The 14,787-nt window shown below is 44.9% G+C and overlaps 1 protein-coding gene and 1 long non-coding RNA gene across 5 annotated transcripts in view; one reads left to right on the top strand and one right to left on the bottom strand.

The window, feature by feature from the left end:
• Nucleotides 1-7,660, bottom strand: part of RBPMS (RNA binding protein, mRNA processing factor) — a 181,915-nt gene extending 174,255 nt beyond the window's left edge. For 3 of the 4 annotated variants that reach the window (XR_013813888.1, XM_079779285.1, XM_079779284.1), the window contains exon 1: nucleotides 7,095-7,655. Coding sequence is in view for 3 of the 4 variants with exons in the window: in XM_079779285.1 (XP_079635411.1) it covers nucleotides 7,095-7,157 (63 nt within the window). In the remaining variant the exon portion in view is untranslated. Of the gene's footprint in view, nucleotides 1-7,094 lie in introns of all 4 variants that reach the window. The other variant, XM_079779286.1, reaches the window with a different exon arrangement.
• A 175-nt stretch (nucleotides 7,661-7,835) lies between these two features.
• LOC307104374 lies at nucleotides 7,836-14,572 on the top strand. The gene is made up of 3 exons (XR_013813889.1): nucleotides 7,836-8,531; nucleotides 10,213-10,362; nucleotides 14,309-14,572. It is a non-coding gene; the product is annotated as an uncharacterized lncRNA (long non-coding RNA).
• The last annotated feature ends 215 nt before the right edge of the window (nucleotides 14,573-14,787 follow it).

Here is a 14,787-nt window from a genome sequence, read left to right as displayed (position 1 = left end):
GACTGTGGATGAAAGCAAAAAAAAAAAAAGTGTATGAGAAATACTATAGAAACCTAGATTTTTCTAAGCTCCTCCCTATTCAGGCTTTCAAATAGATTCGGTATACCAAACACTACTAGGAGATAATTAGGCAGACTATACGTAATACATTTTTATATTTCTACATTATAGAATGCTTTAACATTTTTGCTTTAATTTTCCCCAAGTTCTCCCCCTCTCCCCAAACACTTGTTTGCATAGATAAAAACTTAAGTAAAATTTATTTCTCTTTTGTTGCCTACCCACACGGGCTTCCTAGAAAACAGAGTCCTGGCATCTCTCTCCAATTTTCTGGCACTCGCACTCACACTGCCCACCGGTTCTTGAACCGTTCTGAAAATCGCTTTTCAAAATCAAATCTCTGCATCTCCAAACCAACATCTTCATCGCCTAGTTGCCTCCTTTTCTGCCCCTTTCAGCCTCCCTATTTTCTATTTCTACAAATACAGCCACTATTTTAGCTAGTCGTCCACTGGGGAAACCCAAGAGGCTTCCCAGATGCAACTCGTCTCTTCCATGAATCTGACAGTTGTTGAGGCCCCTGAACACCTCTGTGTCTCTGGTTCAGTGGCCACTCCAAAACGTGCTGCCTTCCCTTTCCCACTGGAACGTTCCAGAATGCCAGGTCTCTCCTACACAGCAGCCCAGATCCCATCACAAGATAAAGTCTGACTCCCGGGAATGAAAGGCCAGCTCCTCCATCATCTCCCCTCTGAAGCCTCCCAGACTCTCCCTTCCTCTCCTGCCGTGCCTTGCTTGCTGTCTCCAAAAAGGATCCTTTTTAAAAAGCCCCTGTATTTTGATATAGGCCAATCTTTCTCCCACTGTCTCAACCCTTTCCTCATCTGACTAAATCTTTAATTGAGACATAGCTCAACTGTCACCTCTTGTCAAAGCTTTCCTTGACACAGCTCCATCACCCTCTCCTCCTTGCAGTGTGCACTGTGTCCTGCTTTAGCATGGTGCTTTATTACACCTGTCTGTTTACAAGGGCAATCACCCCTAAACTGGGAGGATTACCTCTCAAGAGGCCTTGGCACCCCCAGAATCTGCACATCACCCCCGTTACTCAGTCTCTCTCAGTGGCTCCCTATAAAATGAGGTTCATCATCATGGCAGTACCCACATCAACTTGTGAGGATGAAACAATGCTAATACACATCAATTGCTTGGCCATTACTTGACACAAAGTAAATATTCAAAAGTTAACAACCATTTCGTGGGTGAATGGATTAAGAGTTCTGAAAATTTCACAGGATCAAATATTCCAGTATTTTCTTGTTTCTGCTATCAGTAAACATGACAAACTGGGCAACTGTATTCTGATAAACTCAAAGATGTGTATTGGTTTTATATGCAGTCAAGCACTCCCCACCCCAAACACACACAATACACTGAAGTTGTTTAAAATAGTCTTCCAATACACATTAAAGAGTCATACCCAAGTTATCCCCAGACATCACATAAACTCATCCCCATCAGGGATGGTATTCTGATACTGACATAGCATCAATTTAAATATCCGGTCCCGGTCCCGTCCTGCATGGCCTCAAGCCCACTGAGCCATGCAGATAACTTTTGCTACAGCTATTATTAAGGTTCATTCCCCTCATTCCTTCCTAAGTTTTTTCTTTGACCAAAGCAAGCACTGTTCAAGAGGAACATTTGCATTCCCTTACCCCTATCCCCAGGCAGACACTAAGGTGCCAAGTGAAACTGAACACAAACATTCCGAAGTGGCTGTCACACAGGGCAGGCTTGTTTGGGAACTCAGGGAGCCCTGTGCTCTTCCAGCAAGGCTTCGAGAAGCCCATGTCCGAAGATCAAAGAGAGTTCCGCAGCAGAAACCAAATTCTAATGGTGAAAACCCAAATGCACCTCGGACTGAGCGGGCCCACACTGGCGGTGGCTGTTGGAGGGACCAGGCATGCTCACCTGTGAACTCCAATGGAGGCTATTCATGGCAGGTGGAGGAAGTTAATTTCCCAGCTGATCCATCCATGACTGTGGGCAAGGGATCTCAATCATAAACAGGGGCTGCTTTTTAACAGCTTTCCTATGCAAGGTCATCATCACCAATCCTACCAATAAGGCTATTTTATAAATTATGCATGTATAAAGAAGTGTGTGTGTATGTGTGTGTGTGTGTGTAGTACTTCGCTGGTGCTGGGGTACTATCCATGGGTAGGTAGGTGTTGAGTGTTGGGAATACTGTGCTAAGATGTCATTGATCTTTAAAAAAAAAAAGTACTACAGGAAAGAAGGTAATGATTCAGGAGTTAAATGAAGATAACAGAAAGCTAAACAGATAACTGGAATTCTAAGGAAAATCATCTCTTTGGGATTGAGTGATGGGATCCTGCAAAAATGAAGGCTGAAACTTGAAAGCAGTTCAGGCAAAATCAAGAGGGAAACAGTGGGTGAAACCAGTGGTTTGCAGAGTGTGTTCGGGCAGTTTTGTCAAGTTTGGGTCTTACTGTGTGGAGAACAGAGCAGCGCTGAAGGAGTTGAGGCTGAGGGAGTCAGAGGACACTGCAATAGGGTGTAGGGATGGATTGAGAAAACAGATGAGAACAAAGAGAGATGCTCAAGACCACGAAAATGAGCCAGGATAAAGGAGTGAGAAACATTGTGAAGAAAGGCTAGGAGAATATAAGAGGTCCGATTCCTGCAGCCACACTTGTGAACAAAACTGAACGTAACCAGCCCAATGGTTTCCTGACAACTACAGATAGTGCCAAGAAATGTAATGACATCAACAAAGCAAAAGATGTTTTTTGTTCATGTGTTCATTTTAGAAAACACAGAAAAACATCGGAAAGTAAATAAAAATGATCTATAACCCACCAATCTGATCATTTTTATTAGTATTTGACATATGTATTTTTTAAAGAACTGGCATCATATGGTATAGACATTAAAAATCTTTTCTCTTCATTTAATGTTGTAACATTGAGGATTATCCCCTCATTTAAAATGTAGTCAGAAGCAGGAAGAGACAAAATCAGATTCTCCCAGGTAGCCTTCAGAAGGGAGTGTGGCAATGTGGACACATTGCTTCTAAAATTTCTGACCTCCAGAACTGGGAGGAAATACATTTCTGTTGGTTTAAGTCCCCAAAATATTTTTTTCTTCCCCATCCCAACACTGATCACTTTTGTCCTAGCCAAACTATCTATCCCATAAACAAACGCCATTGGAAACAAAGAAGCCTGCACATGAACATGAGGGTTTATCAGGGAAAAACCACCACTGGGGAAATAACAAAAGTGCATGCCATGTTGGCAGTGGTCTTGCAGCATCATTTTACTATGAAGTCACCACATTTCCATCCAACACACTTGTCACCAAATCTATCCTATGACTGAAGTATACGTTTATTGTATTAGATTTGATTTGGAGTAACAGAAACTCCAGACTTGGTTAAATTGTATAAAACCATTCTGTACTTTTCCCAAGTCATAATATAGATGAATCTTAACACTCAGTGAAAACCTGAGGTTGCCACACCAAACTGACATGGTGCCCTTTCTCTGTGTCAATTATAAGAAACAATTTTCTTCGTGACCCCGATATTTTGGCAAAATTACTAACCACTTTAAAAGAAGGAATGTGAGGTAAATATTTGTATTAACTTCTGAAAAACTGACTGGACTACGTTGATTTCTGCCCAACATCTGCCCAACATCTTTTTGATCAACATTCCAACACTGCCAAGTTCTTTGCTTTTTTAGATTTAAGTACAAGAAAACTCAGTCAACGTAATTTAGGGAGAAATTACTCTAACACCAGCACCTCAACATAATAAAAACACTTTAAAAAATAATCTGTAATCAGCCTAAAAAGTACCCAATGACACAAATAAAATAAAACTAAAACCAAATTATATATTTAGCTTATTTCCCAAAAAGAAATTCCTATTTTGAAAATTCAGTGACCAAAAAGACATTATTTCTGCCTATTACTAGATTTTAAAAGAGCTCATATTTAAAACAACTGATAAATAAGTTTACGTCATTACTTATATATTAATAAAGTCTGATCAAGTGTAAATAACCAAAGGTGTTTCAGAAAATACTGCCTAGTCCAAAATTAGAGGCAAATTCTAGGAATTACTTTGTTAATTGCATAATGATGTAAGAAATAATCTAATACCCTATACATAAGCCTTATAACTCTAAGATCCCAGAAAGATTTTGACAACTGGTTTTCCTTGATAGGAACTTGCATAGCAATACATACGTATAACCAGATGTGTTATCTCTTACACAGTTGGCTAGCCAAATCTTAAGATTATTTTTTCCAAGTTTTAAATATTATCCAAAGCAGAAGTCTATGTCTTGCCCAAGTTCTAAAAACACTTCCAAACTTAAAAAGCTGCAAAAAATTCTCCTAAATCCTAGACTGCTCAATCTATACAGTTGTAACCCAGTAAGTGTTTTTTGCATCAGTTATTTCAGTGTAAGCTCTAGAAGCTGGGATAAAATGTCCAGGAAGAGAAAAGGAACTTATTTTTAAAATAGGGAAAAAATTACTTGGATTCTATAATGTGGCTCAGAGAGGGTAATTACCCTGATGATCTATGAAATAAACTATTTTCTCTTGATGATTGGACTCTTTTCCCCATCAATTCAACCACTACCAGAAACTACAACAAGACACATTTTTTCCTCTCTTGCCATTATGTGTATATAACATTTTGTTTGTGTGTGCTGTTTACTGGAGTCCTCAGCTAAGACTTTTAAATGGGTTTGAGGACAAATTGCTGATCGCTGGGTGGGCGGGAAAAGGATCCAGTGTGGTGGTTTTGTATAATGCTGAGCACATTAATGGGACTCACTAAAAACCATATTTATTTTACTTGTGGCTTTCAGGGTTAGACAAAAGAGGTTAGGAGTTTTTCCAAATCAAAACATAACCCAAACCAGGGAATTAGGGCAAAATTACCTGGATCATTCAGGCCAACTTACTCACTTTTCCTGAAATTTTAACATTATGAACCCTCTCCCTTCACCTCTTGTACAACTTGAGTTCTGAAATCTTCCTAACTGTCCTCTTTTTAAAAAAATAACAAATACCTTGCTAAGACTACGGACACTTCCTTGAGCCACATGCCATTCCCACCTGAAAAGGAACAGTCAGGGCAACAGGACAGATAAAAGGCAGTGACTGTACTGTGATCGCCTGTGATTCTAATTGGACACAACCTCACAGGTACAACTCAAGTACTGTCAGCGGTTAGATTGAGAAAGGTCAAGCAGAAAAATGTGACTTTTCTCTAATTGTACCAAGTTAAGTAGGTTATGATTGGGAATATGCAAACCTCTTTTGCTACCTACACCAAAAGCAAAAAAAAAAAAAAAAAAATTATTGGTTTGACTGATTTAACTATTTCTCATTTACAAGTTTTCTCAATTGGATGAACACACAGAAAGATGGTTTCATACAATATAGCTCCACCCTTATAAATAAACAGACTGCCAACCTAATTGAAATAGAAAGGTTTCTGAAGCAAGTATCACAGTGATGTGTTAGGTGAATTAGTAACATGTAGCAATTCTAAAAAAAAGGCAAACTTGTCACTGTTTCTTAAATTTTACTTCAAAGGTAGGGAAAATAAATAGCAAAGCACCCCAGTAAGGTTCAAGAAAAAGTGGAACTTGAAAATGTGAATCTTCATCTCTTTGAAAATGTCTATACTATTGCTTCACTTGTAGTTAAAAACAAGAATGGAAACAACACTTTCAAATTAACAGTTTATAATCAAATAGGCAATTTCCTCCAGTGAGAAGGCAAGTTTTGGCTTGCAGCAATTCACTTAGGTCACACTACCATATAAGTTTGCATACGCTTAGGTCTCTCCTCTATCTTCCCCATTTAAATATGTCCCATTTTACCAGTGGACAATGTGCTGATGGCTTATATGTATTTGTTAAATCCTCCACAAAGTCTGACTTCACTATCAGAATTTTAGATTACACACAACACAGTATCTCAGTAATCTTAACACCCTAAAAACTTGAGAAGTTTAAAATCTGTTTCTGTTAACCTTATCTATTCGGATGAATACCTGTAAGAATGCTTTACAGGTCACATCTAGATGCATACTTGCTTGCATCTACACGCACTCTCAAGTTCTTTTTAGAATGTTTTAGAACTCAAGTAGGTGGGCTCTTAAAAAGTAGGCGAAACAGATTGCTTCTTGGACCCCAGATACTGTACCTGCATCAAATAGAATACCACCAATATATGGACACAATTCTGAAAGCTGTGTTCAGGAGTTCCCTCCTACCCTCACTGAATTTTGTTTCTATCAAAGGAGCGCTGCGCAGCCGCAACCTTTTAGTTGTTATGAGGGACCCACCACAAGAAATTTAGGCTCAGAAGTCAAAGTCCTATTAAAATAGCTTCGATGATCACTTGGTGAATTGTAAAGTTTTGAGCTTCCCCCCACCCCCCCTACTCCTCAGCACCGCGTCGCCCTAAATTTACAAAACCTAATCTTAACCCAGGTTCGGGGTCTTTGACTCATCAGAGAAGAATGTGGCTCAGGAGTTATCTATTAATCCAAAATGCCTCCGCTGGAAAGATATTTCACCGAGAACTTTCAACGCTGAAAGGGAGGGGGGCAGGGCACCGAAGGTATCTTTTAGGACGAACTTTCCCCGAGTTCTTCCTTAAACCGCACACACAAACACACCCCACAACTACACACCCCACAACTTCCCGCGCCAGGCGCAGGGCTTGGTCCTGACCCCCCGGGTCCCAGCGACCTGAGGTCACTCTGGAGTCAGTTTTCGATTCCGCTTTTTAAAACCTCGGGGAAACAAAGCTGAGCATTATGCTTACAAAAAGTCTCCGAAAAGTCCGAAAAGTTACGCAATTTTAGGCACGCACCCACAAAAACACTCTCTTCGAGGAGACACCCTCCCGGGGCCACCGTCCGGGGCCATCCCCGGCCCCCGCGCCCCGCCGGCCTCTCCCGCACTTCGGAGGAAGCCCGCGCGCGGCCGGCGTCCCAGGTCGCCCCGCCGGCGCACCGAGCCCCCCCGTACCTCTTCCTCCTGAAGGCTGGCCTCGCTCGGGGTGTTCTCCTCGGCTTTGACGCCGTTGTTCATCTTCCCGGTCCTCCCTCGCCGGGCAGGGCTGGGCGCGGGGCTGGGCGCGGGCGAGCTCGCCCACTCTTCCCTTCCCCGGGCGCGGCGGCTGTGCCGGGGCAGCGGCGGCTCGGGCTCCCGGGAGCGGCGCGGCGGCGGCGGCGGCGGCGGGCGACTCAGGAAGTGCGAGGGAGACTCCGGGCAGGGCGAGGCGCCGGCGGACCGAGGAGGGACCGAGACAATCAGGACCCGGGCGGGAGACCTGGGGAGCGAGGGCGGGCGCGAGGGAAGGAAGGAAGAAAGGATGGGGCGAGGACGCGCGTTCCAGGAGTGACCCCAGAGAGTTGGGGAGGTGGCCGAGTAGGGGCTGGGGGCGGCCGCAGCCCGAGCCTAGCAGCTGCTGAGAGGCGGGGGCGAGGGGCGCCCGGAGAGGAGGAGGAGGAGGAGGAGGCGGTGGAGGTGCGGGCCGCGGCTGGGACGCTGGGACCCGAGAGCCGCTGAGTGCGCGCTCCAGGCAGGCTCTGGGCAGTCCGGGATCCAAGCAGCTCCCTTTCTCTCGCCTTCCTCCCTCCCCTCCCTCCTCCCCTCCCCCTCCTCCTTCTGCCTCCGCCCTCCCGGGCTGGGCAGTTGGCTGTCGCCGGGAGGGACGGGACGCGGACGGCGAAGCCCCCCGCGAGAGGAGGGGCTGCCCCGCGGCCCAAACAAGTGAGCTGGGGAGGGGCTGCGGGCTGTGCGGGACGCGGCCGGTCCCCAGTCCCCGGCTCCGCGGTAGGTCGGAGGGCTCGGGCCGCTGAAGGAGAGGGATGGTCAGGTCCTCAGGGTAACCTCAGGGTTAGCCTCCTTCTGGGCGCCCCGACGGCCGCGCGGGGCCCCGAGTTGGTGAACTGGTGGGGCAGTGCGCGTGAGTTTGGTGCGGGGCTTCGGAGAGCCAGGCCCTGTCCGTGCGACCCCCCCCCCCCCTCGAAGTGTGATGTACTACTTCTGTTTGCTGGCTTCTCACGAGGGACCGGTACCCCTCTCCCAAAGCCTACCCCTCCTTTTCAGGACCGGATTAGACCCATTTATTCCCTTCCTAGTCGGCAGCTGGAAATGACAGGATGCGAGGACGCGAGTGACATCCGGGGGCGGCCCGCGTGGGCGTTTGGAGGCGCAGCTTCAAGCCGCCTCCCACGCCGGGTCCCGCGAAACCGCCGCCGCCTCCCCGCCCCGCCGCCGTGGCTCTCCGCCGGGCTCCCCGGGCCCCTGCGCAGATCCCCCTCGCAGCCCGTACCAGACTGTTCTGGAATTATCTGTTTACCTGGCTGTCTTTCTCACTCTTTGGAGAGCTGCTCCCTGGACAACGAGACCAGAGCCTGTTTATCCTTCAGTCTCACAGCCTTTAAAATACGCTACCAGGTATATAGTAGACGCTGGGCAAATATTTGTTGGCTCTGGGAACATTCCTCCCCGCAAGCCCAACTGGAGGCCAGGACAGACCTCCGGAGGGTCAAAGCAGCTTAAAGCACGGGCTGGCCTTCTGTTCCAGGAGGTGGGAGCACGAGGCTTGTTTACGCACCCACCTCGGGAGGACCGCTTAGTTTCCTTCCTCACCTGCGAGAGGGGTGGAGTTCTGTTTACCTCCCGGCAGTTTGCTGTTAAGAGTAGATTATAGGTTGATGGATAGAGCGATAGCACCTAGCACGCATTCTTACCCAGTTTAAGTTCACAATACATGGAAGTTAGCATTGTTATTAACATTGTTCCATTTATTCCGGGGCCATAGAGAGCTTTTCCAATACTGTATCATTTAAGCTTTTCAAACGTGACTGCTACAAACACACACTTAAAACTCCATACAGCAAGCAGTAGGTTCTGTTTCACTTCCCACCCCCAGGAATTCTCCCTCCCAGCATGCAGTTCCTTTAGCACAGCAACAATCACCATTGCTAATTATTTGCTTACTTCACTGTTTATCTCCCCACCCCACCCCCACCCCACCGGACAGTCTTCAGGAACTGGTTTGAGTGCTGCTGGGGAGGGGAGAGGGCAGCGGTGGGGATTGAAGATAGGGCTTCCGTGTTGGGGAGATGAAAGCGGTGTTGTGGCGACAAGATACCCCAAACAACTCCACGGCAACATAATCGCACATCCTGGTTTAAATTGCGGAAAGCAAAGAAAATATCTGCTTTAAGAGCATAATGAAGAGAAAACCAGTAGTGATACTTGGATTTTTCTTGGTGGTGAGGGGAGTCTGAAGATTTTGATACGGAGACTTAATGGCTGTCAGGATGTCATTTTTCTCTCTGGCAAAAGAAAGGTGTGTCCTGGATAAAAAGGAACCCGGGGTCTTCAAATAGCAATAGAAGTTCAGAGGAGGCAATTAATCTGGAAACTTGGACAGCCGTTCCCACTTCCAGTTCCTCGCTCTGGTATGTGAGGAGCCACGAGGGGGCACTGTGTTCCCGAGCAATGGCTGAGTGGTGGTCTTGGGCTCCTGTGCTGACCAGTAATGCCAGGACTTCACCCGCCTTGCCCTCTCTTGCCTTTTACTGAATACCCTTCACAGAAAGGCACTGTGTTGCTGCAGCCTGGCAAAGGCCCAAGAAAAATGACAGTTGATCTAGTCATTGATGGTTCCAGTCAGACTCTTTATGAGTGTGTGGAAGGTGTGTGATTCCAGGATGCTGGGAGAACGTCCCCTACCCCCGCTCAGGGAAACGAGGCTTCATTCCAAACAGAGAACCTGATTCTTTTGTCTTTAAGCCAAGCCAGCACTTTGTCCATTGTTAAAAGTCAAAAATCTCTGGGATAAAAAAAAAACACAAGAATAAGTTTCATGAGAGGATCCTTGTTTGGCTTGCTCATTGTTGTGTTCCCAAGACCTATACAGCGCCTGACACATAGTAGGCTCTCAATATTTTTTAATGCATGAACACATTGTCTTATCGGTTTTGATTTTCAGGCTTGAATGGCATTAGATTCTTCCCTGACGGGGCAGGAGGGTCTGAATTCGTGGAAGCGTCTGAGCATGGAGAGCTACCTTGAGAGCACTAGGAAAACTCATGGTAGTGATCTTTCTTTCTTCGTTATTTTGCAGAGGGGAGACCCCAGACAGAGAGCTTGTGCAGAATGAGACAACGGATGAGATTTCAAGAAAGGAAAAAATAAAATCGCACCACTCAGCCAGTCAGCTGACGCTTCAGGCAGTTCACAACAAAGCAGGGAGACCTAGAGTATTTAGTCAACGGTGAGAGTGTTTTCAGAAAAGCGTATGGGGTGGGGGTACTATGCCAGTAAAAGGAGGGCTCCTATATTGTCCTTCCCATTAAGAATTTTTAGGCTTATCGAAAGAACAATAGAATCGTGTTGCCAACAAAACTCAATAAAAAAAAATCTGTAAATTTGGCTATTTATAAAACCCCGTGAGTGTGGGGAAAGAGTTTGACTGTGTGGGAGGTGGTGGGGTTGGGGGGCGAAGGGGCATGTACATTCCTTCGGGATATAAATGATCTTTATTACCTGTTTACTACTTCAAAGAAAGAGAATTCCAAAAGTGAGATCTCCGCAGTAGCAATAGTTTCCAGACGCACGAAGTCCTAAGACAACAAAGGGACTTTATATCCTGGGAAACACAGGGCTAATGACCAAGAAACATCTGCTTTCTGTCCTGCCCACCACCCTACCGCATTGCTTCTGGCCTACCAGGTTCCATGCTGGATTGGTAGGGAAGGATTGTATGCACCTGTAGTTTTTATTACTCATCTCTGCTTCTCTGGCATTGTTCATTTTGAGGCATGCTTTAAGAAATCTAAACCTGTAATTATGTCTTAAATGCTTCTCTCTGGGAATCGCAGGCTTTAAGGTCTATTTTGAGGCATGGGCTTTGTATCTTTGTTAGCGCTACAGCAGAAAGCTACAGTATCTACCACATGTATTGTGATGAACTCTTCTGCATCCTCTGTTGGACAAAAAAAAAAAAAAAAGATTTTGAGGCCAGAGTCTGTGTTTTATTGGGTTTTGTCACCCCTGATGTTGTTTCTTTCTCCCTCACCACACTCTCACCCACCTCCAGGCTGTCACCATCGTCCCCTGATTTATTACTTGTTAATTGTGGCAAAAACACACAACGTAGCATTACCATCTTAACCATTTTTAAGTGTACAGTAGGATGAAGTATATTCACATTGTTGTGCAACATCCTCCTGATCGTTTTACCTCCTAAATTGTTCTGAGATTCAATCACTTCCCTCCAATTATTTGTGGAAGCCCACGCAGCCATGTGGAGAGGCCCACGGGGAAGAGAATTACAGCCCCAGCTGAGCTCTCGGCGGACAGCCGGTACCAATTGCCAGCTTGTCAGTGAGTTATCTTGGAAGTGGATAATCCAGCCCTAGTTTAGCTGCCCAGCTGACGCCACATGAAGGCGGATGAGCTGTCTTCACTGAGTCTGGCCCAAGTTGTAAAGTAGCAAAAAAGTGAGTGCTGTTGTGTAAAAATACTAAGCTTTAGGGTGTTTTTGTTATACAGCAAGAGATGACTGAAACATAATTGCATACCTAAAAGTGAGGTCCTGCTGTCACAGAAACCTAACGGCAAAGGTCAAATCCAAGGTGATATCAAGGAAATATGGCCTTAAGGAAGTTCAAAGCAAGGGTATAGCTACAAGACCTTGTGGTAGGCAGCCTTTATAATGACCCCTAATGATCCTTACCTGCTGGTATTCAAGCCGTTGTGTAGTCCCCTCCCCTGAGTATGAGCTGGACCTAATGATTTGCTTTTTTATATATATATATATATATTTTATTGATTTTTCACAGAGAGGAAGGGAGAGGGACAGAGAGCCAGAAACAGCGACGAGAGAGCGACATCGACCAGCTGCCTCCTGCACACCCCCCACCAGGGGATGTGCCCGCAACCAATGTACATGCCCTTGACCGGAATCGAACCTGGGACCTTCCAGTCCGCAGACCAACGCTCCATCCACTGAGCCAAACCGGTCTCGGCATGATTTGCTTTTAATAAATAGATAATGGCTAAGGTGATTGATATCATGTCCAGGTTAGATCACAAAGAGAACATGGTCCCTATCCTACACACCCTCTCTTGCTCTCTCATTTGCTGCCTATTATGGAAGACAGCTGCTATGAGCTACTCTCTGGAAAGGCCCATGTGGCAAGGAATACTGGAGGCTTCCTTCCAAGAGCAGAAAGGAACTAGGGTTTTCAGTCCAACAACCCACAGGAACTTCATCCTGCGAACAACCATGTGAGCAAGCTTGGAAGTGGATCTTGGCTAAATGCAGCCTTAGATGAGACCTGTTATTGACTTAATGTTTGAATACCACCAAAAGTCATATTATGAAGCCCTAACCCGCAATGTGATGGCATTAGGGTCTTTGAGAAGTAATAAGGTTTAGATGAGATCATGATGGTAGAGCCCCCATGATGATATTAGTGCCCTTATAAGAAGAGAGACACTAAAGCTTGCACTCTCTATGCCATATGAGGCTACTACTATGAGAAGTTGAGCATATGCAAACCAGGAAGACAGCCCTCACCAAGAACTAAATTGGTTGACACCTTGATCTTAGACTTTCCAACGTCCAGAACTGTGATAAATATCTGTTGTTTAAGTTACTTATTATATGATATTTGGTTATGGTAGCCTGAGCTGACTAAAATAAGACCATAGACCAACTGACACCTTTGTTTTGGACTTTGAGAGACCTTGAGGCAGAGGGATCCAGCTAAGCAGAGACTTGGATTCCTAACCAACAGAAACAATGAAATAATAACAGATTGTAGTTTTAACCCATTAAGTTTGGGGATAATTTATTATACACCAATAGATAAGTTGATATCTCAGAAAAATTTAAGACAGTACTTAATAGATCATTTCAACTAGACAGCAGGGCTTCTAAGAATCTAAATGGTGGTGTCCACAACAGTTTCATACTGGCCCATGGTAGAGAAGGGACTGTCTTGGAAAAAAAACATGAGTATGGCTTTTGCCTAAGGGAGATGATTATAACTTGAGGTATAAGAAACCTATGGCTCTTTAAGGATCTCTACTAGCTTGTACTAAAAATGAATAGAGGCATCTGGACCATCAACTTTACAGGCAGGAAGCAGGCTGAGGAAGCGACTCATCTGCAATTATGGGCTGTTTCCAAAAGGGAAGATGACTTAAGATGGAGCAAAAAGCCACTGAGAATCATTTTCAAAGAGCAGGAATAGGTCAAGTTAAGGAACTAATTTGACTGAATTTCAGACTTGCTATGGATCACGTTCCATGTCCCTTCCATTTTCTCCTCTTTTTGAATGGGAATATGTATCTATTATAGGTTTTCTATTATAGGTTTACCATTAGATAGTGGGTGTGTGAGAAACAGACACTTTGTCTCTTTATTTCACTGGTCTTCATATCAAAGGGAAACATCTGAGGAGCCACAGTCAAGGAACTACATCCAAGGAACCACATCTGCACTTGGATCTGACTTAAATAGCCTAGACCAGGGGTTGGCAAAATTGTGCTGTGTAGAGTCAGATAGTAAATATTTTAAGCTTTGCAGTCACATGTGTGATCTCTGTTACATCTTCTGGGTGTTTTTTTACTAACCCTGTGAAAATATAGAAACCATCCTTATCTCAGGGGCTGTACAAAAATAGTCCACAGTATATTCACATTGTTGTGCTACATCTTCCTGATCTTTTTACCTCCTAAATAGTTCTGAGATTCAATCACTTCCCTCCAATTATTTGTGGATACCCACGCAGCATATGGAGAGGCCCATGTAGAAGAGAATTACAGCCCCAGCTGATTTGGATTTGGCCCTCATGCTATGGTTTGCTCATCCCTTTTCTAGACTATGAAAAGATATGTAATGGGATGAACTATTTTGATATCCTTAAGGAAGGAAATCGTGTATTTTTCACATGGGAGGGAAATGTATTGTTGTGGCCATAGGGTGGGTGGTGGGAGCTAGTTTTCAAACATGGCCTCAAATAACTTCACCATTTTGTATATGCATACCATTGCTGCCATCGAGAGTTGGAGCTTATCTGCCCTCCCCTTGAGTCTGGACTGGGCCTGTTTCTGCTTTGACCAAAGAGTATGGAGGAAATTACATTCTGGGACTTCTGAGCCCAGGCATTAAAATATTCTGGCAATTTCTGTTTCCTCTCTCTTGGAAGCCAGTTTCCATGTAATGACAAAGCCCGAACAGTCACCTGGAGAGGCCTGCATGGAAGAAATTCAAGCCACCAGCCCTCCCATCCCCACTCCCACAGTTTGATGGCCCTGCACAACCAGCCTTGTCAGTGAGCCATCTTGAGGCAGAGCCTCCACATTGAGCCGCCCCAGCTGGCACCACATGGAGCAGAGACAAGCTGTCTTCTCAGAACACTGCCCGAATTGTAAATACACTTGTGAGCAAATAAATGTTTATTGTTGTAAGCCACTAGAATTTGTGATTACTTATGTATATAATAAAAACATTGGGGGAGGGAACAATGTACTGGACATTTTCAAGGGTTCAAAAAGCAATGGACATTTTCAAGGTTTCCCAAGTATAGTCATCTTTGATACAATAGTTATATCTATAAAATAACAAAATCACAAGTGCCGCCCCACCTGGCATGGCTCAGTGGTTGAGTGTCGACCTATAAACTAG

Source organism: Cnephaeus nilssonii (assembly GCF_951640355.1).
Source record: "Cnephaeus nilssonii genome assembly, chromosome: 8".
Classification (NCBI taxonomy): domain Eukaryota; kingdom Metazoa; phylum Chordata; class Mammalia; order Chiroptera; family Vespertilionidae; genus Cnephaeus; species Cnephaeus nilssonii.
Note: the sequence above shows the minus strand (reverse complement) of the source record. Positions and strands in the feature narration are given on the sequence as shown.